Raw genomic sequence first — 26491 nt, 5'->3', positions numbered from 1 at the left:
ATTGACGGTGTCAAGGTCAACTTGGAATGGTTTTTACCCTTAAAACTAGATCGTTTCTGATACGACTGAAATAGGAGTTGAATGTCGAATGTCGACTGCTCTGCAAGCATCTTAAATTTCATCGAAATCTGGGGTTATTGCATAACAACTTGTCGGTGCGATTATCACCGCGGATAGTTTCGCAGATTCCGAGCTTAAGGGTCAATCTCGACGACGACAACGACGAAGACGTGGTGCGGGAGAAGTGCGGGTCACGGGGTTCGTAGGTGGTTTTGTAGGGCTGTAGGGGCGGTTCGTCGACGGCGGAGAGCGGAGCGCGTATTTATCGATTTCCGACGCAAGCCACGGCCATGTTGGTTCCCTCGGTCAGGCGCAGTGGAGTCCCTCCCCAAGAGAGTATCACGCATAGATTTTCCGACATCTACACCGTCGTGTTTCGCAGGGTGTAACAATGTACTTATAAAACGAATTATTTTCGGTGAAAATTCAACCGCAATTGTGATCGGACACATCGCCAAGAGGTAGCTAACGCATCACCGAGATACCGGTGAGTAGCTACGTTGTTGTAATTTCAAAGAGCGGACCGTCACACCGAAATACAAAAAACTCTCCGCGATTCCTTCCTCCGAACTGAGGGCTGCTAACCGTTGAGTATCTCCGCGATTTTATTCAGTCCTTAACGCCTTTCACGCCAGCTTTGCTAGAGTTACTGCACTTCTCCGAAGAAAAAGAAACCTTTATTTATACCCGACCATCGTTGATTTTCGATATTTATTAGATATTTCCATCACTGCTCCGTGTCACACGTATTGCGATCTTCGGAATTAGTAAAATTTTCTCAGCAGTTAAAGAACCTTTGAAAGAATTCAAAAATCAATTCTTACTTTTGGACATGTTTTATTAGACTTGTGGAATGGAATGTAGAAATTGGAAGCGGTACGGATATAACACCGGAAATTTTCTTCCTTCCGGGCAAAAATCACGTTTATATAACCGGGAATCGCCTCGTGTGTCATTTTTAATGTAGAAAAATAATCTGAGCTTGAATGTTGTGAAACAAATGAATTCCATAAATTACGTCAAGTGATTAATAGTCCCAACGCACGTAGGGTGCCGTGCGTTATACATATGAAGAAATTCACATCATCGTCGTATTCGAAGAACCGTTCTACGAACGGCCGTTTCGGCAGTATCCTTTATTTGCCAATTGAATTTTTGCAACACCGCAGAAGCGTTGCCGCGAACAAATATACGGGTGGAAGGTAAAAATTGCACGCGATCAGCCGCCTCGAGTTTGATAGTCTATCCTATAGTCGAACTGGCGACCGCCATTTTAACCTGAATTTCGTCGTAACCGAATCTACGGGATTAAATTTCGCAACGGAACGCTGCACTACCTCACTAATCCGAATATGAGGGTATTACCGCTGGTGTAAGAAGACCTCTGGATATCAGCGGAAACGCGTGTCTTTTGACTTCTGCACGCCTTAGGTCAAGCGTTGCGTACGTAGCACGTATTCGCACGTGAAATTCCCTCTCAGATGTTGAGCCAAAACCGTGATATTCGTCATTTTGGCCCATTTTCGAGGCTTTCCAACAGTCGGTGCTCATCCCGAGCATCCCTATCTGGACATCATCCGGATCCCAAAACTAAATCGTCGAGACTCTCTGCAGACGTTGCTAATTCCCGTGGCTTCGTTAGCGTGGATTACTTATCGGTATATTAATTGCCGTTAACTCCGGTAACTCAATCCGACGATACGACCTTCCGGGTGTAGCTAGTGAAAATCAGTTTATTTACGAAGCGCGATATCCAAACACAGAGGTACTGCACCGACATCGTCTAACGCCTATTGATTTCGGACGCCCCACATTGACGTATATTCGTAATATTTTCAATATCGATTATCGACCCCATTCATGAGCACGTAATTCGTTGCTATTTTTTACGTCTCGTGTTTACACACCTGTGCGTGATATCCCTTGCTTCGAAATCTCAGTACGCTTCCACGCGTTCTACATATTACGTGCTTTGATATTCACCCCAATTTTCGACCTGTGCCATTAGCGTTTGCAAGCTTGCGGTCCTCGAACGAGGATAAGGGACCTAGTTGAATACGTACACGAGCCCTGAATTAGGGGGCGAAAACTTGATTGGAAACTTGACGAATGTAACGTTGTTACGATCCACACTTTTAATCGGTGTGAATCTTGTTAATGCGTTGCTTGAGAATTCGACTAATCTATTCATCTGTTGAAACGTACGAGAACAAGCTCAAAAGGAATACATGGCCTGATTTCCGGGGCTGCCAAAATTTTTTAATAACTATTATCGTAGACGCAGTCATCCGTCTTGTACTGCTAAAATTATTACTAGGAACGTGAACGAAGCAATTTCTATATTGTATAATTGTTCTCCAATTTTCACAAATATCTGTTCGATTCGAGATATTTTTTCCAGTGGTCTTCTTCGGCACAATCGACCAATGTCGGAGCAGCGCATGAATTCTTTCAACTCATTCCGTGCGTGGCGAAAAGCGTTCCTCGATGAAAAATATGTCGTTTCAATATCGATTTATAACGAAAGCTGTTATTAATCGGTGACCTGATATAACGAGGTGATAGATAACCTGGTAAAAGTCAATCGACGGGCTTACCTTATCTGATTGGCAATAAAAATTTGATTCCACGAAGCTCAGAGTATAACGAACATGACTCGACAAATGTTCAGTTCTGTGGCATTTCTAAGCTTAAGCAATTCAATCCAGTGTCGCCCGTCTGCCTTTTTCAATTTGAAACGCTTCACCCACGTTGAACTGAATTGGGTTCAGGGATTAGCATATGATTAGTTGTCGGTTGACCGACGTTGATTTCAATTATGAATTTCGACGGATCGGTGAGTAGAGCACAATTTGCCTCGTCTCCTTAATCCGCGTGCTAATTCCGTGATTGGGCGAATTGTATCCCGAGAGAAGTTTGTCAAGATTTAATACCGTAAGCCAATCGCGAGACGTCGCGTTGCGAGGAAATTGAATTTTTTTGAAAAACAGAAACTTTCAAATCAATCTTGCGTTTGAACTACAGTCTCAAACACGAAAGGTCTTCGTATCCTGTGGGATCAATGCGGATCAACCGAGATGCTAATAAAATGGAGAGGAAAAACGTTAGGGTGGCAAAAAGCTCGCTGAAAAATAATTTGAAAATAATGAAACGTCAAGATTCATTGGAGTATACGAAAAGACTTAATACACAAGTCATTACTTTTTCAGCACGAGGCTTGGTGAGATCTTGTATAGACGCCGGGATTTGAATCGCTAAAGAAGTCTACACGTTTTTCGCACGTTTATTAACTAACCGCCGAATGACACGCCCACAGTCGCTAATAACTAGCCGGCTCAACGTAATACTTGCCGAATCGTTTGCCGAAAATAAACTTGCTTCTAGTCTTTCAATGTCACCTTCAACGTGTATCACGTAGGTATCCATATTGAAAGCATGCATAAATACCTTTTATAGTACAAGTAATTATTTAACGTGAAACTTGTGCGCATACGCCGATCAGGATCAAAGAGATGATATTGCCTTGGAATATCCTACCTCACATGACTTATAAGTAAGAAGCAAAATCCGTGCTACCATTTTTTCGGAATGGCAACGAAGATCACGTCAGAATCTAATTGCTTTCTTTGAAGATCGTAGTATTTTCGAAACTTGCAATATCTTGTACGGGTTATAAGTAGAATCAGCCACAGTGGTCCGAATAATCGACGAGGCACTCACGGGCCTGAATACAACTTTCAGATTATCTACCTGTTCCAGTTGTCGCGTCGCTATCTTAACAAATTTCTTTCTTGAAATAGATATTTCTCTTATCCGGAAGCCTGACTTACCCATATACAGTATCAAAAAGTTTACCCGATTCAAATAACAATTCTAGTTCTGAACCGGAGTGTAAATGAAAGAGGCTTATGTGAACAAAGCCCGGCAGATTGATATTGGTATGCAAATATATACGTTATCCTAACGTACATAGATATATATCACATATGTATACATATGACCGGGAGAAACTTGCACAAGTTTAATCAGTGCAGATTCCAGTATGCGAGTGGTTTGATGTTTTGCATGTTAATTGGCAATTCTAACGGATTTCAAAAGACGTCCTTAACCATCGAGTAGGCATAAATCTCCATCTTACCGGTGGGATTAACTGCAGGCTCCATAACCCACCATCGACCGAATCCAGCCGAGGATATACTTAGGGCAGTTCGTTGAAGATTCAGAGCCCTTTCCGAGCCCTTCACGGTGTCATAAACGCTAGCCAAACTTGGATCTTCTGTGAAACTGTAGCAGACAGGCAACCAAGTCTACGCTTTAAATACGTAGCAATAGAAGACTTAGCTTCGGTCGTCTACCAACTGGCGTTGAGCGAATAGTTTCACAGAAGACTTTGGGTATGGGCGTGCAGAAATCGCGATGTATTGAACGGCACGAACGTCATCCGTAGCGCTATTTCGCACACATATAACGCACCTCGTGCATGGCAGGCGAAGAAGTTATATGAGCCAGGGTGATCAATTATCAAAAGATAAGAGCACCTTTGTGATAGTCGTCGAGTTTCCATGGTCAATTTCCATTTATGTCCGTACCGTGCACACGATCTTGAAGCAAACTTGTAATTGCCAGTCATAAATGACTCGCGTGACGCACATGCGAGTTTATGAGATGCCCACCCACACCTCCGGCCGCCGAAGTGTAATATCAATGTCACGTCTAGGGGTCGAATTTCGAAATTGGCAAATTGAAGGGTAAAATTTATATAAGGGTAATATTTTCTCACGACCAGCGAAATCCGATCTGTAAAAAATTTCCGTACTGCGTGAATGCAGGAAAAAAGACGGAATTGGACGAATGGAAAGCATCGGAATAAGTGCTCGGAGGTTGGGGCTGGAATGTCGCCACTTACCGTGAGCTTACTATACGTATTACTCCCGGCGTTTCAGCTACCTCCAATTTCATTTAGTCGTCGAATTTTCCACCCGCACAAGTCTGGGGTTCCGCTTTCGGCCGGTCCAAGTGATTCTCTCCAGCATCTCCAGCCTTCAGTTGTAAAACTGAAAAGATAATCCGCTAGGCTTTCGAGACGTGTCTATTCTCCCACCGATTCAACCCTCAAAGTCGGAGAAGAATTTGCGGAGAGGGTTGCGAGTTGGGAATTTAAAAATGAAGCTTCACCCGCGCGATATACTTAAGCAATGGAAGTGTCGAAGCGGGTGATAAAATCTTTGTGTACTTTCTGCCAAGTTAAACGAGGGTCTCCGCTGAGAATCGCCTCGTTTACGCTATAAACTGCTCTATATACTCTAACGCCGCTATTACCGAGCCACCCTGAAAACCTACAAGACACGAACAGACGAGCTAATAGTGCGCTCGGCTCTTCGTTAGAATACGTTTAGTTCATAGCCCAATCCAGTGTTGCATAAAAACTATTTACATATTCAAGCTGTAGTTATGTACACCGTTTTGCAGCGACGATCGGAACAGAAAAGCCGTACTTTTTCATCCCCCTCACCCGATAAAACAATCTTTCATCATATTCTGCGAGATCTTACCCACAAACATCGGAGGCATATTTATTTTTCAGTTTTCGAATATCTCGCGATAGGGAGTCAAGATGGGAACCAGCAAAGTAATTCAGCTGCTTAATCATACATTTGCCTCGTTTTGTTTTTAAATCCTGTTCGTGATATTTAATCAATCTGCTTCGTTATACGGTCTCTACTGCTACCTACAGGTTGAACGACATTTTCCGTCATCGTCAAAAATCATAAAATGAACTCCGTTCCGGTTCATTCCTGATGAAACGTTATCGAATTTCAGCTTCGTAGAACTTCGCTTGGTAAATTCCATCGAAATACGTCTCCGTCGGGCGAAAGCTGATGGACAATAACGGTTGATGGAAAAAATGTTCCGGGGGGAGTAGAGGCTATGGCTTTAAAGGAATCGAGGTCTGAGATAAAAGCTTTCGGAACACAGCCGTGCGGCCCTTCCCGAGTTTATAGATACGGTAAAACCATCTTCATTACAACAAGCCCCCAATTCCAAGGTTATCGCCATCTCTACGCCCCTCGAAAGCTCCGATCTGTTCGGCCGTCCTAGTCGCCTATATTGGTTTTGGCAATCGTCCCTTGACCGAGCTGGCAAAGGAAAGAATGTCCGTCGTGACGTAACGTACGTCTTGCGTGGACCCGGAAAGAGGAGATGCTATGAGGGGGGAGAGAGAGAGAAAGAGAGAGAGGAAGAGGAAGAGGAAGAGGAGGAAGGGAAAGAAGAGGAAGAGGGAGAGATTTGGCAGGAAGTGGGAGGCTGAGGGTGAAAGGCGGGTCGAGAGGAGGACGGAGTCAGAAGAGTTATCGCAACCCCCAGGAGAACTGTCGAGCGGCGCCTGCCGCGTTCCTCCCCATCCGTATCTTTCTCTCCTCCGCTGTAACGTCTCTCTCCCTCTCCCTCTGACCTTGGCGTTTGCTCCATTTAGTTGTTTCCCTTGCTAGCATTGCGCGCACGCCCGCCCACGCACCATTCAATATCGCACTGGCAAACCCACCGTCCGTCCATCGGTTTTGTAATTGCACGGTAACCCGGCGGGCAAGCTTATCGATACATAATATATCTAATACCCAACATACCTATGTTAAAGGGTATTGCCGATCATGGAGCGAATCTGACGGGGGTTCGTTGGTTCGTTGGTTGTCGGTGTGAATTAACGAGATATCTATAAGACAAGGATATTCCCATTGTCAGGTCGTACCTCTCCAGCGCTCTCTGAAAGGAATAGTTTTTCAAGTTGTGCAACGAATCGGATCAAGCTGGTATTCTTCAAACCTGGTGTTCCTCGTCGAACAATCGCAATTCGAACCCGAGCGCCGATCGTTATGAATATATGTATGTCCTACTGTTTGCAAATCGTGGGAAAATCATTAAAGAAGTCTGCGTCGGTAGCTTAAACCGAGTACAGTACGAAGCAATGAACCATTTGCGCGTGTGTTATAATCGTATTTAGACACATCGACGGTGAGGCGGTGAGGTGAGGTGAGGTTCGTTCAGCGTACCACGATGAAGGCAAATCGAAGTTAGCATTGTTTCGGCACTCTGGATAAATAACCGATCGTTTTTAACGTGATTTGCAGAAGATGCCGGCGATAAAGAGGGAAGTCGTTGATGCAGAGAACGTCGAGCCGAAGGTCGAACCGAATTTGACAACGCTTACCTCCTTCGTTAGCTCGACGACCTCGACGATCAGATCGTCAACGACTGCTGCGGAAGAGGTTAAAGTCGGTGAGTATAATGATTCGGCTCGATTAATCTCCTGTGGCTACATTACACGCGGTATTCCAATCTCAAGGGCGGATGAATTATTCTTCGTTACGTACCTTTGAGGGGAAAAAGTTTGACTGTGTATCGTTGGCATGCGGGTCGTTTGAAAGCGGGTTATCTTTCGCGACGTCACGCAGAAACAATGCGAGAGAGCCGTGTGCTCATTGTCCTGGAATTAATTTTCTATGCGCTCAAAGGGCTCGGCGAAAACGTGTTAATCTCGCTCGGTGGTCAAATTTTCAGAAACGAAAAATGACGTCACCACGCAGGCCACCAACAAGGTCCTCATGGAGCTCAAGGATTTGGGCAAGGAAATGTCGGAGGAAACCGGCGTGCCCGAATGGGGATTGGCTGCCATTTTTATAGGTGACTTGTGCCGTTTTCGAACACTCGACCCTGCGTCGATTAACACAACAAATTATTTGTCACGACGATAAACTCATTGTACCTCTCGTTTCTCACTCCGCAGCCATCGGAGTCGTGATCTTAGGAATTTGCTTCTGCTGCATAAGAAGATGCTGTCGCAAACGGCGTTCAAAGGACGGAAAGAAGGGCTTGAAGGGGGCGGTGGACCTCAAGTCCGTCCAGCTTCTCGGCAGCACGTATAAAGACAAGGTACTTTTCCGTTTTCTATGTCAAGTGTAGAGCTTAGGCATTTTTTTTATACCCCTTGGATCCACTTAACCTTGTCCAGGTTCAGCCCGACATGGAAGAGCTCACGGATAATGCCGAGGAACCTGACGAAGCCGAGAGTAAACATAGCGAGGTCAAGCTTGGGAAGCTCCAGTACAAGGTGAGTTACCTCGGACGGATAGACGTATCAAAGTCTTGAAAATATTCCAAAAGTGTGCCGAAAGATTATATTACGATCACTAGATTATACGTAGATTGCTAAATAGTGTGGTACCAGATATCTTGACAGTAGAATTGTCAAAACAATTGCAATGAAACATCGCAAATACTTTTATAGGGCACGATTTATGGAAATGAAATTTCACTGAAAAGTTAGATTTCGAACTCTAGTTGTCACAGCTGTCTCCGGAATAGTCTTAAAAGTAGCCGTCTAACCCTGGGACATCGTGTTACTTTAATTTTCAGCTGGAGTACGACTTTAACTCGAACAGCTTGGCAGTGACGGTTATCCAAGCCGAAGAGTTGCCAGCGTTAGACATGGGCGGGACGTCGGATCCTTACGTGAAAGTTTACCTCTTACCGGATAAGAAGAAGAAATTCGAGACTAAAGTGCACAGAAAAACGCTCAATCCCGTGTTCAACGAAACCTTCACGTTTAAGGTGAGGATAAATTTTATCGCTAATCGCGATTCTAGAGTTCCAGGACATGTGCGAAGTTCGATCGTGTAAGTTCGACGTTTGATAGTAAATAGAAATGGGTTAGTGTGATGATTACGTGACAAAGTAGCAAACGAGAGTAATCGGTGCGTAGTAGACACGAGAAATTTCCTTACCCGCATTTGCGAAAGCGGCACAAGGTCGAATGTCTGCCTTGAACCAGTTCGCGTAGTGAATTTGGATGACGAATATTCTTTTTTCAGAGTGTTCCTTACGCCGACGCGATGAACAAGACCCTCGTGTTCGCAATCTTCGATTTCGACAGGTTTTCGAAACACGATCAGATCGGCGAAGTCAAAGTTCCACTGTGCCAGGTAGACTTGGCCCAGACTATCGAGGAATGGCGCGAACTTCAGAGCGTCGAGGGTGAAGGTGGCCAGGTTGGTTCAAAAAGTCTACACGATCTATTTCAGAGACTAAGAAATCACCGCGAGTTTCGCTGAAAGCCTAATTGCATGCAAGCTAAACTCACCGATCGTTATTATTACCGTGAATAGTTTCACTCTCCGGTAGGTGTAATTAATCAGCACTATGAATAACGCCTGGATATAGAACGACCGGACGAAACTTTGCCGTCGGTACAAATAAAAATATAAAAGCTAACCGACCGCAAGCTCCCTCTAACGAGTTCTCTCTTTATCCATCGTCATGATTACCTCAGATTACACTTTTTTTCTTCTCCCTGTAAATAAATTAACTTTTCTCCTAGCAAATGATGACCCTCGGCCTACCAGCGGCGTCAATTGTCGAACACTTAACTTGAACGAAAATTTTCTGTCCCCGAAAAGGGGAAATCCATGCAAAGAACTTGATGAGAAAAGAAGCGAAGGAGGATATTCTGTAGATGATAATTATACTTGACCACTTTGTCTGATCAGGACAACAAGCTGGGTGACATCTGCTTCTCTCTCCGATACGTCCCAACGGCCGGTAAACTAACTGTTGTTATACTCGAGGCGAAGAATCTGAAGAAGATGGACGTCGGCGGGCTTTCCGATCCCTACGTGAAAATCGCTCTGATGCAGAACGGCAAGAGGTTGAAGAAGAAGAAGACGTCGATCAAGAAATGTACTCTGAATCCTTACTACAACGAGTCCTTCACGTTTGAGGTGCCCTTCGAGCAGATTCAGGTAAACCGTCTTAATCGTCAAGTAAATAAATTAGTTGAGACGCGGCAATGGTGGTCTTCGATCATTACGAATTCCTATACTTTGACGTTGCAGAAAGTGCAGCTGGTTGTGACGGTAGTGGACTACGATCGCATCGGTACTTCGGAACCAATTGGCAAAGTTGTTCTTGGATACAACGCGAGCGGAACCGAACTTAGACATTGGTCAGACATGTTGGCATCGCCCAGGCGTCCGATAGCGCAGTGGCACACATTGAAAGACCCGGAAGATGGCGATAAGAAGGACTAAAACTTTGACGAATCCTGAACGAGGTGAGAACTATCCAGATACCTGTACAGATAAACTATATTATTATTACCGTGTATCATACCGCGTTTGGATTATAAAGTTTGAAGATAACGAGGGCGTCTTGTCTTTATGTTGTCGCAGGAGAAATTGAAGAGAAAGAAAAAAAGAAAGAGAGAGTGGGGGGGGGGGAGAAAGAGAAATAGAGAGAGAGATAGAGAGAGAGAAAGAGAGAGAGAGAGAGAGAGAGAAAGCAGAGAAACCAATCGAAATATGTAAGGGGATGGCTAATCCGTTGGTATAAATAACAAAACAAATACTTATAGTAGATATTAATAATATATAATAATTAACTAAACAAATAACAAAGAGCAGATAAAAGATAGAATTGAAAATGATATGTTCTCATGGAGTGTAGTGTCTTGTATATATATATATCTGCTATACTTCTCTCTGTAGTTTTATCATTGGATGATTTCAAGCATTACATTACATTATACATTATATGAGGTGTCCTTTACAAAGATATATATATATAATATAAACATACCTATAACAGATAAATAATAAATAAAGGCATTGACCTTTAGGTCTTCGTCTGCATAAACAACTATTATGCGCGTAATAGTGATATCGACAATATCGAAGCAATGTAGATTGTAATGATCAATTTATTGCGAACGTAATTACTGGTTCACGGGGGTGAATTCCGCATTACTCGGGGGACGCGGTTGCCTGATAATTAATCAATCGTTAAAGCTTGTCCGAATTTCTCAATATCTTTGTCTAAAAAATCCTGTCGTAACACACAACCTGTGTAATCAACGATCGATACTCCACTGAGACCAACGAATAATTTTATCATCATAACAAATCGTGTCATAGCGTGTGTGTGCATCTTAAACTTTATCAAATATCGGTATATAAGTGTGCGAATACAATAAAAAAACATATAAATTTATATATATATACGTATGAATACGCTTTGCTTGTTCAAATTCCACCTCTAAGCATGTTCAGTCCAATGTCGGACAGCTGATTGTTAGCAAATTGACGAACGGTATTAAATGTGTTTCTACGTAAAGATTTACGAACTCACGAACGGATGGCCGTTTTGAATCTTGTACGCGAATTGAATTTTTCTTTTACATCGTATCCACCGGGAATTCATGGTGCTCTCAATTCGCCGGAATCAACATAAATTTCACGGTATATGCAGCTCTGGTCAATGCCTTTATTCGATATGTATCTAAACTCTACGATGATGATGGTGAGTGTAGATTATGCAATGTGCAACCTATATGTATATCGGGGATTTTGAATCGAAGTAGAACGAAGTTTGAACGAAGAATATACCACTCATATTACCATACGTAGATTGAAAGATAGGGGAGGGTGGAAGAAAAAATTAATCATTAATATACCTGTTATTATCTATCAGTGGCAAAAATATAGATACATAATGCAGTTACAATAAAGAATAATTGATTATTCGTTGGGACGTTATTCTACTTTTATACAAAAACACGTGCTCTGTACATGAATTATTATCATTACTGTATCATTACGATGTATTTACTTATTTCGATGGTTGTTGTTATTATTACTACTACTACTGCTATTATTATTATTATTATTATTATTATTATTATTATTGTTGTTGTTGTTGTTGTTTTATAACGAGAATTATCATGTATCGTAGATGAATTTTCAATGTTACATATTCGCGGTAAAAGAACGTTCCGCTATCCTTCTTCTAACACGTGGTAGGCCTATATCGTATTCCATCGTCATTTTCCTCATCGGTTACGGCGTTCGGAGACGGGGAAAATTCTCATATCACAAGTTGGAAGGAGAGATAAAGTAAAGTTGGTGACCAATGGACTGCCATCAGATGTTAATTCGATAAACGATTTATTTTAATTGTTTTAAAAAAGTAAAGTAAAAGAGTGAAACAACAACGGATACGGCAACAATAAAGCGATTCAATTGCCAACGACGAGGCGTAAATCGGAAACTTCACAATCCCAACACCTTTCAAAATACGAAAAGGAAATTCATCAGCCATTTTTCGGTTCACTGCACCTGCATAGCGCTTACGGCTGCAGCTACTCAGGGAAAATTTGTTAAAGAGACGTCAATATAAGAATTATACTCCTTCGGTCGTTTAAATGTTAGAATCACTCCGATTCATGCGATCAGACGGGCGTTGCAAATTTTTGTAAAATAACTGAAATCTTTCAAAATACATTCACGTTGAATCGCAGTGGTAATTGGATACGCGTGGGCGCCGAAAGTAACGCGTGTAAAACCATAATAATACTGCAAGCATTTTACGGTAGAATGTTGAGGATAGGACCGCGAAGCGAAGGATATTCTGTAATAAAAATTCTTCCATTGTAGCGGGTGAGAATTAAGGCTTTCATTCGCTAACTGATTTTATTAGTTTTTAAGCATATTTAACACGAGAATTTCCGCATCGACTTCATGCTGTATAAATAGACCAAATAGGCACAGGAAATTCTCACACAATTAACTTCGACTGGCTTTTACGAAGCCCTTGTCAATTTCATCGTTTTTTACACCGCATTGCGATGAAATTAAAGTTAGCGAATTATCATTTTTTTTTTTGCGACCAACGGGAGATGTTCAAATATAAGTAGACGTTCGTTACGGCGTGCAGCAGAGAAAATAACGAATCACTGAATTTTCATTACGTGTAGAAAACTGTTAGAAAAAAATGCACACTTTAATTATATAAATATGAATGTATATTGGAAACAGCAAGATTTTCAGTGGAAATCTAGACGGGCGTTAAAGAAAAATATTATATCATTGGTAACTGTACAAGCTCTACATGACGAAAGGAACGAAATATACGTAAAACGAAATTGCGATCATTTCTTTGTCGTATAAAATCATTGAAAACACATATATACATGTGTATTACGCATATTTATAGCAGCGTGCAATCTAGTCGATAAATAATATAAATATGCGAATGCAATATCGCCGTAGATTAAATAATTAATATGAGAGTGTTAACTAGCCATTGCTGATTTAGATTTTAGTTTTGCTGAACCCTGACAGAACGGTGGGATTTTTTGCGGGGCGCATTTTTATGGTTTTTAATACCGACATTTTCTTCTGATAAGTGATTTGAGTACACATTGAGCTTTTCCCTATTAGATTTCGTAAATGGCCAGTAAAATATGCATCCTAATGAAAAACGGAAAAGCTCAAGATATTTGAAAAATTGAACATCAATCGATAGACACATAACGACGTAATTTGGACTTTTTTATCCGTGCAATCAACGCCAGAGCAGCTAACATGGTTGTATAATTGAATAATTTTTTTTGATTCTATAGTTTCAGCAGGACCAATCATTGCAAACGATCATCACAGTATAAGTATTACGTTGAACTGACGATGCGTGTATATGCAAAAAGAAAAAAATTCAGCGTCAAACACAACTGAAAGCAGACGAAATTAACTATTATTATTATTATTATTATTGTTGTTGTTATTATTATTATTATCTAGAACGAACAAATATGAGAGAGTGACATTGGTCGAGAAAATTCACGAGCAAGTTATTTCGTTGATCGATGATGTATATCGTTTTCAATTTTCAGTTAGTATCTTATGAATAATTCCGGCATGAATTCATCGCAACTACTACTCTCTAAATTTGAATCAGGGCGATTCACTTCAATTATGAGTATACCATTATAAAAAAACCAGTAAATATACACTGACGATTCAGTGACCTTTCACTGATATTTCACTGATTTTCAGTGTACGAGTATACGAGGTAGTCCAAAAGAACGTGAACAAGGTTGGACACCAACCTCCACCCAATTTGTCACCGATTTATTTCATACTTCTACTCCACCGTATGTACATTTTCCAGTTTTTCAGATTTTTTTCATCTGCCGTTTAGGAGAATATTATAGGTATCTTAGATCTCATCTTCCATAACTTGCAAAATGTGCATTTGGTAAAAAGTTGTGGAGGGGAAAAAATTGTGTTCTTTTCTGAATTAGTCGAAAATAATTTTTTCCGAATTTTCTGGAAATCGTAAGTCATCGTTCTCAACAAAAAAGCGCACAAAAAGCGATATTTCTCGAAAACTGCGTTCTCGAAAAAATTGATACTTGGAGAAAATCTATTTTTGTGCGATCTTTGTTGAAAACGATGACTCGCGATTTCGAGAAAATTCTAAAAAAAAAAAAACGCAATATTTTCTGGCCGACGACGTTTTTCCCAAATGCACAATTTTCGACTCATGGAAGATTAAATCTAAAATATCTACTCCTAAACGGCAAGTGGGAAAAATCTGTAAAAATGAGATAATGTATATTTGGTAGAGTGGATGTAGGAAATGAATCGGCGACCAATTCAGTGGGGGTCGAGGTCCAACCTTGTTCACGTTCGTTTGGACTACCCCATGTACATTAATTTTCTCCAGTGGTATATTTATAAATGGTTCAAATCTAGGGAGTAGATACATCATCTCCAATCGTACCATTTAACGCATATAGCGAGAATTAGTGTCATTGGCTAATGTATCGATATGCCTGCAATGTGTGTAATATCATATTCAATTAAATCTCCAATATTCGCATACTTTCTCTAATAAATATTCGAAATCCAATGTTTACATGAGAAAGTATTTAGTGCCTTTTATTACTTTACTTTTCCCCAAAATACTTAAACGTCTCCGCATATTATACTTGACGAACGTCGATCCGTGTCACTGCTTCCTTATGCGAATGAATTTGTTGTCAGAGAGAGCGTGCATAATACTATCACGTATACTAAACCATACGATACATCATCTTACGAAAGAATAATAACGTCATTATCATTATCACTAATAGCAGCACGATGATAGTTTTAGCAACTCATTACTAACGTTATTATTACTTTTATTTATTATTAGTACAACATTATTATACGTAGTTATAATTGTATCGACTAGAAGGGATATGAAAAACGTAATAAAAAGAAGAAATATCGTTAGAGTGTAAAACTAGGTGTGTAATTGAAAATGAAATTCTGCGAGGGAAATAATATCACGAGAAACGTTAGCAGTTAGACTCAGAGTAAAATATATAATACAATAATTTTAGTTTGTAAAAACGTTTTTAGTCCACCGGTGCGTACGGAAGACGCGAGTGCTGATTAAAGGAAAAAAGAAAACGGTCCAACCCTTCAATTCTTTATTGACAAGAAACGTACCGAATTAAAATCCTGTACTGCAATAATAAGTGTTTGGAGAATGGACCAGTCATATTTCAATCTCCAAATTAGAAACAGTTCTAGGATAAATTTGCAAAGTATACCTGCAGCCCTGTTCTTAGAAAATGAAGCTTGAAAATCATCATTCATTAGGAATCAGTGCTACTTTAAAAGTCCAGGGGATTACCTTTCAGGCTTAAACAAGAAGTTGATGAAAAAGAAGAATAATAAGATTGCAAGTCGGGGTTGATTACGGTGAAGGTGGAAATGACAGCAACTAGGGTATACAGAAATGGCGAAAATATCGATCGCCCAAGTTTGCCATTGTCGTCAATCAAATTGTCAGTTTTGTGCTCCTGATTACTATTAAGAGAACTGGAATAAATAAAATGTCTAGCATTCTGAGAGCCAAATCAAGCTGGAACGCGTGTATCAAAAATGACTCGGTTCAAAAAGACGTTGGTCAGATCTTATTGTTAGTGAAAATTTCAGTAATTGAGACAACAGGTAAACCTGCGACTTGTTCACAGCGAGAATTAAAGTTGAAAATTCGTCGGATGAAATTCGGCATCATTCCCCACCTCATAATGATTTGGCCAACTTTTACTTCGTCCGGAATGCTGCAGTATACGACAGACGACGACTCATCGATCACCATTTACCCAGTTTATAGCTAGTTGTTATATTAATGTTACTATATCTATACCTAGATATCGATTCGTTGATCAGTCAAGAAGAAAAAAGAGGCACACATAGCACACCAAGAATCATGTAAATAAAAGTGTTTATAAGGCTAATTATATTGAGTTGATCGGAAATTGTCCTTATCATTATACTATATTATATCGTGTATCATTAGTGCAGCTTGCAAGAAAAATGTCCCATGTGTCATGTGCAAAAACAATCCCTACAACGCAGATCTTTCAGGGTGAGATTTTAACTGATTTATGACTCGCATGAATGATCGCGAGAATGAGAAAAGTACAGCGTTGCGAATCAAAAAAAAAAAAAAAAAACACGGATCGGCTGAAAAGGCAAATGTAACGCGAAATGTGTTCAGCATGCGTAAGATTTGAACGTGAGACTTCAAGTTTGAACCATAAAATAATCTAAATGCTTTAGCGCGCGTTCCGACGTTTTTCGTCATTCAGTCTCGGATTTCGCGACTTGAATATTCGCTCTGCAGCGATTGTGATTAAAAATATAATCATCATCCATTTATTGTGACTTTATAAATCAGTATCAGAGTATAAATAGCGTTGAATATCCAGTAGTACCTACCTATTATATACCTAACTTTGTCCTTTATTGTAAAATATAAAAATTGCTCGTTCCTAGCTATGCATAATTTCAAAGTGAAGAACCGAAAGAATACGAAAAATTATTTATTATTAAATAAGAAAAAAGAAAATATAAACAATTCCCCACTGCGACGATATTTTCGAATGCCTGGAACAATTCTTGAAACGTAGTTTCATCGCGGAGTACCTATATGTATATGTATAGTGGGCACTAATTGTGGATTCTGGGCACTGTGCGAGTTAAACAGACTCATAATAAGATAAACAAAAACAAGATCAAGCAAAGAGAAAAAAAAAAAAAAAAAACCAAGAATAACCTAAATCGAGTAATTTATCTTAAATCATATACTGAAAATTTCCAGCTTGCGAAGACGAGGATGTACCAACATGTAATCACTCCATTATACTTATTGTATGTGTATATATACATATATATGTATGTGTATATAGATGAAAGCACGTATACATATACATATGTACTATAGTGCGTATATCAACGATTATTGCGATAATGTATTGTAAATCCATAGAAGTTATTATTATATCGTAATTATTATGTAATAAATATTGTTGTTAACATAAACAATTAAGATTTGAATTGCCGAGACCAACGTAGCGGATGATAAAAATCCATATTAATATATTATCGTACCGTGTGATACGACTAGCCCCGAAATGCAATAGGTAAGCGCAAATAGTTATTATTCTTTCTTTCATTCCAATTGTTTTTTTTTTTTCTGGCTCAATTCTTTGATAAAACTAATTGTACAGCATGTACAATTACAGGCACGTCAAAAAACGGGATTGAAATCTACGGACTGCAGTGATAAGGTAAGCGAAAAAATATGTAGGTACGATGGGTGTACAATCTATAAATATTATCGTTAACAACAACCGTTTACACGCAACGATTGAAAAAAAAAACGACAGTAAGTCAACATGTAACAAAATATTTATTAAATAATGAATAAGTATTTGAACACATTACAGCGTATCATTATAATAATAATAATAATGATAATAATAATGATATTTATCGGTGAAGCTACTTAATGTAAAAAAAAAAAAAAAAAAAAAAAAACGTTACGTTTACAGTCTAATCTGTATTATGGAAACAAGTAACACATTTGCAACGTCTTATGTATAACCTATTCTAAAAGTATGTCTATCAACTGTTTCAACAGACTTAATACTGGCGGTAAAATGATCGCTTCCGACTTTTTGTTGCTCGAATTTTTTCCGGAAGTCCTCGGGCGTAAGGTTTTTTGCCGTTTGTTGACAGATAGTAGATGCCTCGTGCGCTGTAACGCGGGGTAAAAATTTTCAAAATGCCACGAGACGAATTTCCATTTTTTAATCGATACTCACGTGGACGGCGTGTCTTCGCCCATCAAGACGTACTCGTTCTCTGCTGGGTTGCACCACCCGATCAAGTAAGATAACAAATTCGCACAGGGTGCCGCCCAGAAGCCAACTTCCGTTGTTATTGACTCGATGTAGTACGGTGTTACCTTTGTATGGTCGCAGGACAAGGTTTCTAAAATTGCAACGAAATAAAAAAAAAAGTGCCGAGCTGTAAGTATGCGTCGGTTGGACTGTGATACGAGAAGTGAGCAGGTAATTGTTGTAAATTTATCAATTTTTTTCACATGCAGAATAAACGTTTTCCAACATCATAAACCGCACGTAGCCAGGCAATTATTCAACGCCCCTCACCAAAAGAATATGACGTCGACAGTCGTAAGAAATTGGTAGAAATATGTGGTTCGAATTTCGTGAACGAAACGTTTTTCTAAATTCATTTGTGAGGTGGCCAGTGTTCCACTGCAAAATGACGAGTATATCATTAACCGAATGAAAATAAGATTATTCATGCAGAAATTCATCTGGACAGGATGAAATATAGTTTCTCATGCAATTATCGTTATAAAAATACAAGATTGTCCTAATTTTCATCCCGCTAGTCAAAATAGATAAATAAATACTGATAAAAGCGGGAAAGTCTTTGTAATGCATAACGAATAAATATGTTTATTTGGCTGAAAAAATCCTGTTTTCTCAGTCAAGTACAACATTGTGACGTTTTTATTGAATTACTTATATTCGCAAAATTACATCAGAGTCTTGATTCCGAATGGCGTCGCCTCTGTTTCAGTGTAAGCCGTTTATCGTATCTCTATACCGTGAAGAAAGATGAAGATGAAAGATGAACTCAACTCACATAATCTCTGGAATAACGATAAGTTGAAAAATGAGGTGAATTTACGCAAGACGATTATCTTACAATAGATAAAACTGCCTAGATAACGTGCACTACCGGAGATGGAAGTTGAGTAATTCGGCGCTGCCGGAGAGCGTAGGAAAAAAAAATAATGTAAAATATCTGCTTGCATAACGTTGCAAAATTAAATGTCTTACGGAGTATGGATGTGCCGAGGCATCCGGGTTGACTCGATCCTCCGTTTACGTAAAAGTCGGCGTGGCCAGTCGGGCCCCACTGACCAAGTATACCAGCCCCGGTGTGGATCACGTCCACAAAATGAGCGTCAGTGTCGTCCAAGTCCAACGATCTGTTACCTCCACCCATGTAGAATAGTATCGTCGGATCCAGTCCTGAGGAATCGAGATGTATCAACGTGTGTGCGCAAAAAAAAAAAAAGAAAAAAAGTGCGTCATCGCTGTTTAAAATAACGTACGGATAGTATTTCAACTTTCGAATTGACAATGAGATGAACAAATTTACAGTGGACGAAAGTCGTCCTTGAATTTCAATTAAATTTCTCACACTTCGTTGTACGAGCGGTTAGATTTTTTATTTTAATTTTTTGTTCCGGTGATGGGTTTTATTCGAGCCTGAAGTGCATAATGTTATTATAGCAATCGAATTGCGACAGCTGCGTGACTTGAGTGAGTTATGTCGTAACTATAAATTTCCATCTCAGCTAATCAACGACGTGTGAATAATGAAATTCATCTGTACAAGTCACGATCTTGTAAAGCCAGGTTCGCGTGTAATTGTACTTCTACCTTAGCCTAGAGGTGATCGATAGTGTTTCAACTCTAGGTATTCCGAGATTGTAATTGAAAAAACGTATAACCATTAGAGAAATGTTATTAATGTAACTAATTTTCCAGAATATTCCTTCCGCGCAGGATACAAATCAACTTTTCTTCTTCGCGAATGAAAAACTTTCAACGCGGTTGAAGAAGATTCATTCTCACAAGTTAACACGAATTATATTGACTCCAGTTTTGACCGACAATAAAACATATTTTATACTTACGACGAATAAAGACGTAGCACAGTTATCACTGATGGAGTAGTTTCGTTTTGCTAGTCTTTATTTATTTTTTTTTTAATTACTTTCTTTTTTTTTTGTGCCGCAGTGCAAAGTTGCAGCAGGGTAAAAATTTCTCCGGTCACGCTGCGCTTGAAAAAATCAGAGTGAAAGAAGCTCTTTTATGTCGGCTAAGAACTCCGATTAACTTGAGAAAGAATCTTGTGAACGGCACTGTAGCGCACAATAAACAGAGAGCTTAACGAACAACCGAGGTCGATTTCGAAAGGAGCAAAGTCGCGGCTTGTAATAGAAGGTAATTGCACCACGGAGCGCGGCAATCGCGTTATTTTCCTCATGCAGTGAAATTGACGAGTACCTGTTATCCGGCCGAGCTTATCGCCGGGCAGGTGATTCGCCATCAGTCCAGCGATGTGGGCACCGACGCTGTATCCCAATACGTGAACAGACTCGACGGGGATTCCTCGGGGATGATTTTTCAGGTACCGGACGAGCTGGGCGATGCATTGCGAGCAGAAATTCGGCCCCCATCGAACCTGGGAGAGGCACGGCTCGCGAACAAGGGAGCCATAATCAACGATTATCACGTTGTAGTTCCCCCTTGTGAAATATGCTGCAAAACACATGACAGTATCATCGGTTTTCAGGATATCCTCTCGTCGGAAACGTCACAAGATACAATTAGACGCAAGAAAAAAGTTCGAAGGTGTGATTTAAGCTGACGAAGGTACGTTTTAATCGTTTAATTTAATCATCGATACACATATCCCTCAACTACGAAAATATTTCGTGCAATATCAAAGTTCGACTAATAGTTCCTGATAGTGCTGGACGACTTGGCCAGCTTAGCCGGCCAAGACTGTAAAATTGACTTATTAGCTGAAAGTTAGCTGCATGGCTAAAGTGATTGGCCGGCCAAAATAGCCAATCAGCTTATTTTAACCAAACTTAATAATGCAGAAAATCAACAAGCAAATTAAGTTTTCACCTTTTTGATTCGAACTTTTAATCAAAATACCACATAAATAGACGTTTGTCACTAACGGATGGAGAAGTTTTTGAGCGAATCCAATTTTAATATTACCGAATGATATTCCAACAATAAGTGCAGTTGGGAAATGATGCGTATTAAATTATTCGAAAATATGCGGAGCTCGGTAAGTTACTTTGAAAAGTTGATCGGAACAAGTATCACATTTAACAGACGTTAATTTTTATTCTTAGGTTAGATGATTATTATTGATTGATCAGCCTTTTAGGTACTTTTGAAAATTGGATGACAATAATTCTGTAAAGTCAATATAATAAAACTCATTCCAGTTGCAAGTTCGAATGCAAAAGGTGAAAAATTCATTTTTTTTGTTGATTTTGTACATTTTCAAGTTTAGCCGGTTAACAGGCTAACTTTTTTGGCCGGCTAATTGTAAGCCGGCTAAATCGTACAGCACTAGGTCCTGATTAAATTGTAAATTTCACAGAGATCGCTGTATTTACGATACGATAATGAAAAATAAACAATTTAGTCACTTTTCATTAAATGCAGCTCATTTTGTTCGCAACATCAATTTTTTCTTCAGCGACTCATTGTCAGTTAATAAAAAATTATATTCTAAACGATAAAGTTCAGTTGTACTTTTTAATGTCTTTCTTGATAGTTCTTTTTTCATAATTGTTCTTGAAGAAACGGTTAATAGAAGCAATATATTCTTATAATAGCACGCTTACATGATCACGGTGAATAAGTTAGTTTAAACGTTATTTGCGAATTCCTCCGTTACTTTTCTTCTCTTCTTCTTTACCAGGGTGACGCATTGACAACCAATACACGATTTTAGAGCGGACGATTTAGCCGCGAATTGAAGTAATCGTCATCCTTTCACTATCTTTAAAATACGAATTTAAAGAGCTCCAGCCACATTATGCAATTCTCCTTTCGCCCGAAACATTGAACTTTCAAGTTTCTGACGTGGCCGAAATTTATAATACAAACGTATATAATTGTTAAAAATTGAAACTCTTTAGAAAATCCGAAATTCACTACGCCCACGAGCTATATTACGTCCAGTCACCTTCTCAAGTGCAAGGAGAAATCACATCATCCGTATGAATAATTACGTACACTTCGCTGAATTCGAAATATAGATTGCGAAAATATAAACAACGGTTAAGAATCTTTAGGAAAACTTTCTTCTCTGTGTACACTGCGGAGGTAATGTCAAACAAGAATGTCAATTGAACTTAATAATTGGATAGCCGAAATTTTCCAGCTCAGAGGTCTTTCTGCACGCAATGAAAGCTGCGACTTATTCGGCAAAAATTGCAGTGGGTTCGGAACAAGGCATCTTGAGCAGCGCTCACTCTAATACTTGAAAAACGAAAGAAATACTGTTCAAATCCTAACAAAGTAGAAAGTGTTCAATTTTACGGAATTGAAATTTAGGGGTTGCGATATTTGAACGAAATTAATAAAATTCCAACTATTCGTTGTAAGATAATATTTAATTTACCCAATTACGCAACCAGACACGAACTAAAGAAAATTATACTTATGTTATATTCTCACCAAAAACCTTCGTTTTTTAGTTCTTGTCACGCCTACTCAAAAGAAAAGTGAAATTGATCATGCCGAAATCTCGAATATATCGGTCACGTTTTTTTCTACGTGCGTGAATTCAATGTATTCATTTGCACAGGTCCATGTCGCTTATGCAGATTACTGAAATATGCACCCAAAAAATACTTCGCTCACGGCAGCAAAATTGTTATCCAGTCGTCGTAACGAAATATATTGTCAGCACGACTCTTCATTTTGTTGACACAACGAAATGACACAGATTTGTTTCGTTGACCATACTAAATCATTTTTTTATTTATATTGAGTTTTTTTTTCAAAAAAATGGCGATGTCTTGAAGTGCGAATCGAATTATTGTTGTACGGTTAGCTAAATGTTTTAATGTTTGAGTACTATAACCTGCGCGCGAACAACGCGCACTCGTGAAAATTCAAATTCAACGTCCGCGTCAAATCTTCTGTGTACCGGCGACCAAATGCTCTGGTTGCCGGTACCGGAATCTGCGCGTGAACGTTGCGCAGTAATGCGAGTTCGCAAATCATTGCTGAGCACGCCGCATACCAAGTTTAGTCGTCGCGTGCAGCGGGTCCAATTTCAAAAGTTCTCAAACGCGTAGAACAAGAACTACAAGTCGAAAAATACTGAATATAACTTTAATCGAAGGAAATACAAACGGACGATGAAACTAGTCTGATTTTACGATTGTGGAGTGGAGATTTTACGCGTGTCGATTCATCGCAATTACAATGGAATTCACACACAGATCTTTTTACTTCTATCTATCTATCTATCTTAATTCCGTTTTCTCATACTCAATTCGTTTTCGTTCACTGGGAACAATTCTTTTTATTGGTTTAAAAAGTTTAATCGGAGCTGGCAACAATTCATTTTGTTGGTTCGATAAAATATTTGTTGATATTTTGGTTTGTTGTCTCGACCAAATTATTTTACCGTATATCGATTTTGTAACAACTACTTGATTTTTATGTTGTCCATACAAAACAAACGGTCTGTTGTTACGAAACAATGCAGCAAAATTTTTTCGAATACTTCACAATTCTTTTGTCGTGATAGCGAAACTTTTTTCTGGTTGTAGAATAATCTCGGTATTTCCTTGGGATCAAAGGAGACGGTTATTGGTCGCTAATTACCCTTTCGAAGGTCGGTACTAGGGGCCAGATTTCTCCCACCTCCAAATCCGTGGATGATAACTTTTGTTGGATGCAGATTGTTGAATTTCGATCTGTCCAATGAATGAGGATCCAAAACGTCGATGAGGAATGGATTCTTTTGCGTTTCCCTGGTTACAGAAATAATCCCAAGTTAATAAACATATTATACGAATGAGAAGTAGCCCAAACCTTCATGCAGTATATCCGAAGTTCAACTTGCGAAACAGCGTAATGAGCACGAAAAATCACCGAACACCGCATTGCTCAATTCCTAAGGTTTCGTATTTTGAAACCACTCAAATTTCCAAACGTAATTGAACCAATTACTTATTCACAGTGTCCCAGTTTTCTGATTCAACTTACGGCGCCTTCAGGCAGACCTCAGAGTCAGAGAAGTAGCGATATAATATTGACAGTTTTACTGGAGACAGACTGTGTATACAGCGTCTCGTATATTTAAAAGCAAAATGAGCAGATATTTGACGGTTAAAAACGAAACTCAACACGTGCGCGACTCCCAGTACCCAAGCGAAAGTGAGACACAACACGGAACAGCGAAGAGCTTGTGAAACCGAAACGGTACTTCGTATTTTACCATTTAGCATTTCGGCGGCGGAGAAAAACATTCTAAACGATCCGCTTATAGAGCGTTATAAACGCTTTGCGCAACTTCGAGATGCGTACGATACGTGCTGTTTGTAATTTGTTCTATGCCTCGCAGTTATTTTTCTCTTCTATTCTTTATCGTTGAGAGCAAAGGCGCATAAAAGTGGCGCGCAAATCTTTACCCACTAAATGGCGTAATGCAACTCCCAAGAGAAAGGCGGCTCTGCTGTGTTTATTGAGGTCACTTTCAGCTGAAGGTGAAATGATCGTGATCTTGAAATGCTCGAACAGCCTCAAGCGTGCATTACACTTCTCAGAGCTGCAAAACGCGCCCAATTTGCAACAGGATTTTGGTCGTTCGAATAAAATATGAATTACGTGACAATTCGACTTCATAAAAGTCGAATTTCCAAATGTGAATAACCACGTGCGTTACGTATATTCATCGTCACGTGTAGTCGTCGTATGTACATCCATAAAGATGTAAGAATAATACATTATTCATTACTGGATGATCTAGGCTTATGAAATCATGAATGAAAAAATCATTCACCAGGTGCGTTGGGAATTCATTTACCTATGTAGTAATATGATTTTAGTTTACCTTGTGTACAGATAAAACTCAATCCGTGGGTTTGGACACACGATTGGCCCCTTGAGGCACGAAGTGTTATTGAAGAGATCCTCCAATGCTTTCGACTGCCCCCTTACACCACCTAGTTAAATGATAAAGATACCGTTACAGATTCAAAGTCTAATGCGATTATAGCCTGGGGCGAACGATTTACTTGAACGCGAGCCAAATGATTTTTTGGAAGTCGTTAATGCACGCGCGATTATTATCTGTTTTGCAAGAATTACAAGCCAAAGCTTTCGAGCACGCAATCCATCCATCAGTAAGAAATCCATAACGTGATACTCGTACCTCCGGTTATGACATATTTGATATTCACTTTCCTCGAACGAAAACTGTTAAACGGTTCAGCGATCTGTGTCTTTCAGGAAGTCCGGCAAGTTGCCTGAGTACAGTACTCACTGCCTACCTAGGCAGCGCGCCTTGTGATCCAGTTTACATATCGTTACGTACCAACCTACAGGTATCGGTACCGAACACTCACTTTTATCAAGCTGAACGATCATCGGTAAATCAAAAAGCAAGAGGTCACTTTGAAAACATGTTAATTAACGCGTTTGAAAAACAAAAAATTGTGTGATTTGTCAACGAAACACTCATTAGTGCCACTGCGGTATTTTCCAGAAAAAATATTCACAACAGTGTCGCTCAAAAACATATACCAATATTACTAATGAACATGCAAGACACCCCGGAAAAACACCGTTTTATGTCATTCGATCCATTGAACGGTCGTTTAATAGATCTTGGAACAAGCCGGGTTGTGTAAGATTATTCACTGTTTTTTGTGATAGATCCGGTTCCATGAAATTAATATGGAATACTTTGGTCGGCTGATTTTCAGATTGACAAGTACGCGTGTTAAAACTTCAACGAATGCCCTCCTGGATGAAATGGACGATTACACTTGATTTGAGAGACTTTAACAATAAGAGAATTACTGTACACCCAATCATTAAAGACGCTGTAAAAAGTGAAACTAAGGCTAACAGCCAGAGTTAGCAGCGGATTCGTCTCAAAAAAAGGTATCGAGGTCCTCGCACTTTTCATCCGAATATACATAAATGGCTGTATAACATTACGGGTATATAAGTGAACTAGATTATCCTATTTGAAAAAGTTTGAGCCCATTGAGCTGCGGGTTTAGTTTCAGCTCGACTAAGAAGAGGTGTCAAAGAAACGGCGGTGTCGTAAAAATAACCCGCGGCTTTGAAATAAATTGAATTTGCGAAAAAGCTTACCGACAAACAGAACCGCAGAGACGAGGGCAGCGGTAATAAACACTCTCACGACACTGATCGCCATCTCCGGCTACGCGGACGTCCGTAATTTAACATCTAACAGGAGATGAAAAATCAGCAAAAGTGAATCGACGAGCGTCCGGGCACGAAATGTAAACTCATCGGAATCCGAGAGAATTTAGAAAGTAAACGTACCTCCACACCAGGCCTACGTCAACGTATCGCGAGTGCGTCGCGGGTGCGCGTGCATCACGCACGCAACTCGCGTACTCACACACG

General features: G+C 39.7%; 2 protein-coding genes across 8 annotated transcripts; one reads left to right on the top strand and one right to left on the bottom strand.

Annotated features, from left to right (window-relative positions):
• Window positions 1–372: 372 nt before the first annotated feature.
• Window positions 373–16414, top strand: LOC124299757 (synaptotagmin 1). 7 transcript variants are annotated; one of them, XM_046753105.1, is made up of 10 exons: window positions 373–547; window positions 7188–7335; window positions 7618–7740; window positions 7844–7989; window positions 8075–8167; window positions 8473–8667; window positions 8928–9104; window positions 9603–9854; window positions 9948–10165; window positions 13511–16414. In XM_046753105.1, the coding sequence occupies exons 2-9, from the start codon at window positions 7191–7193 to the stop codon at window positions 10140–10142; spliced, it is 1326 nt and encodes a 441-aa protein (XP_046609061.1). In that variant the 5' UTR covers window positions 373–547; window positions 7188–7190; the 3' UTR covers window positions 10143–10165; window positions 13511–16414. The 7 variants fall into 7 exon arrangements, with proteins under 7 accessions (XP_046609061.1, XP_046609060.1, XP_046609056.1 ...); XM_046753104.1 differs by having other exon boundaries at window positions 374–547; window positions 8069–8167; window positions 16013–16414; XM_046753100.1 differs by having other exon boundaries at window positions 374–547; window positions 8069–8167; window positions 15917–16414.
• Window positions 16415–17639: 1225 nt separating this feature from the next.
• On the bottom strand, window positions 17640–26396 carry LOC124299763 (inactive pancreatic lipase-related protein 1). The gene is made up of 7 exons (XM_046753115.1): window positions 26213–26396; window positions 24942–25053; window positions 23711–23859; window positions 20345–20599; window positions 19106–19300; window positions 18056–18224; window positions 17640–17988 (listed from the first exon to the last, which is right to left on the bottom strand). Exons 1-7 carry the CDS (start codon window positions 26274–26276, stop codon window positions 17874–17876), a joined length of 1059 nt encoding a protein of 352 aa, XP_046609071.1. The 5' UTR covers window positions 26277–26396; the 3' UTR covers window positions 17640–17873.
• Between the last annotated feature and the right edge of the window lie 95 nt (window positions 26397–26491).

The sequence above is a fragment of the Neodiprion virginianus genome, chromosome 3 (assembly GCF_021901495.1).
Source record: "Neodiprion virginianus isolate iyNeoVirg1 chromosome 3, iyNeoVirg1.1, whole genome shotgun sequence".
Lineage (NCBI taxonomy): Eukaryota > Metazoa > Arthropoda > Insecta > Hymenoptera > Diprionidae > Neodiprion > Neodiprion virginianus.
Note: the sequence above shows the minus strand (reverse complement) of the source record. Positions and strands in the feature narration are given on the sequence as shown.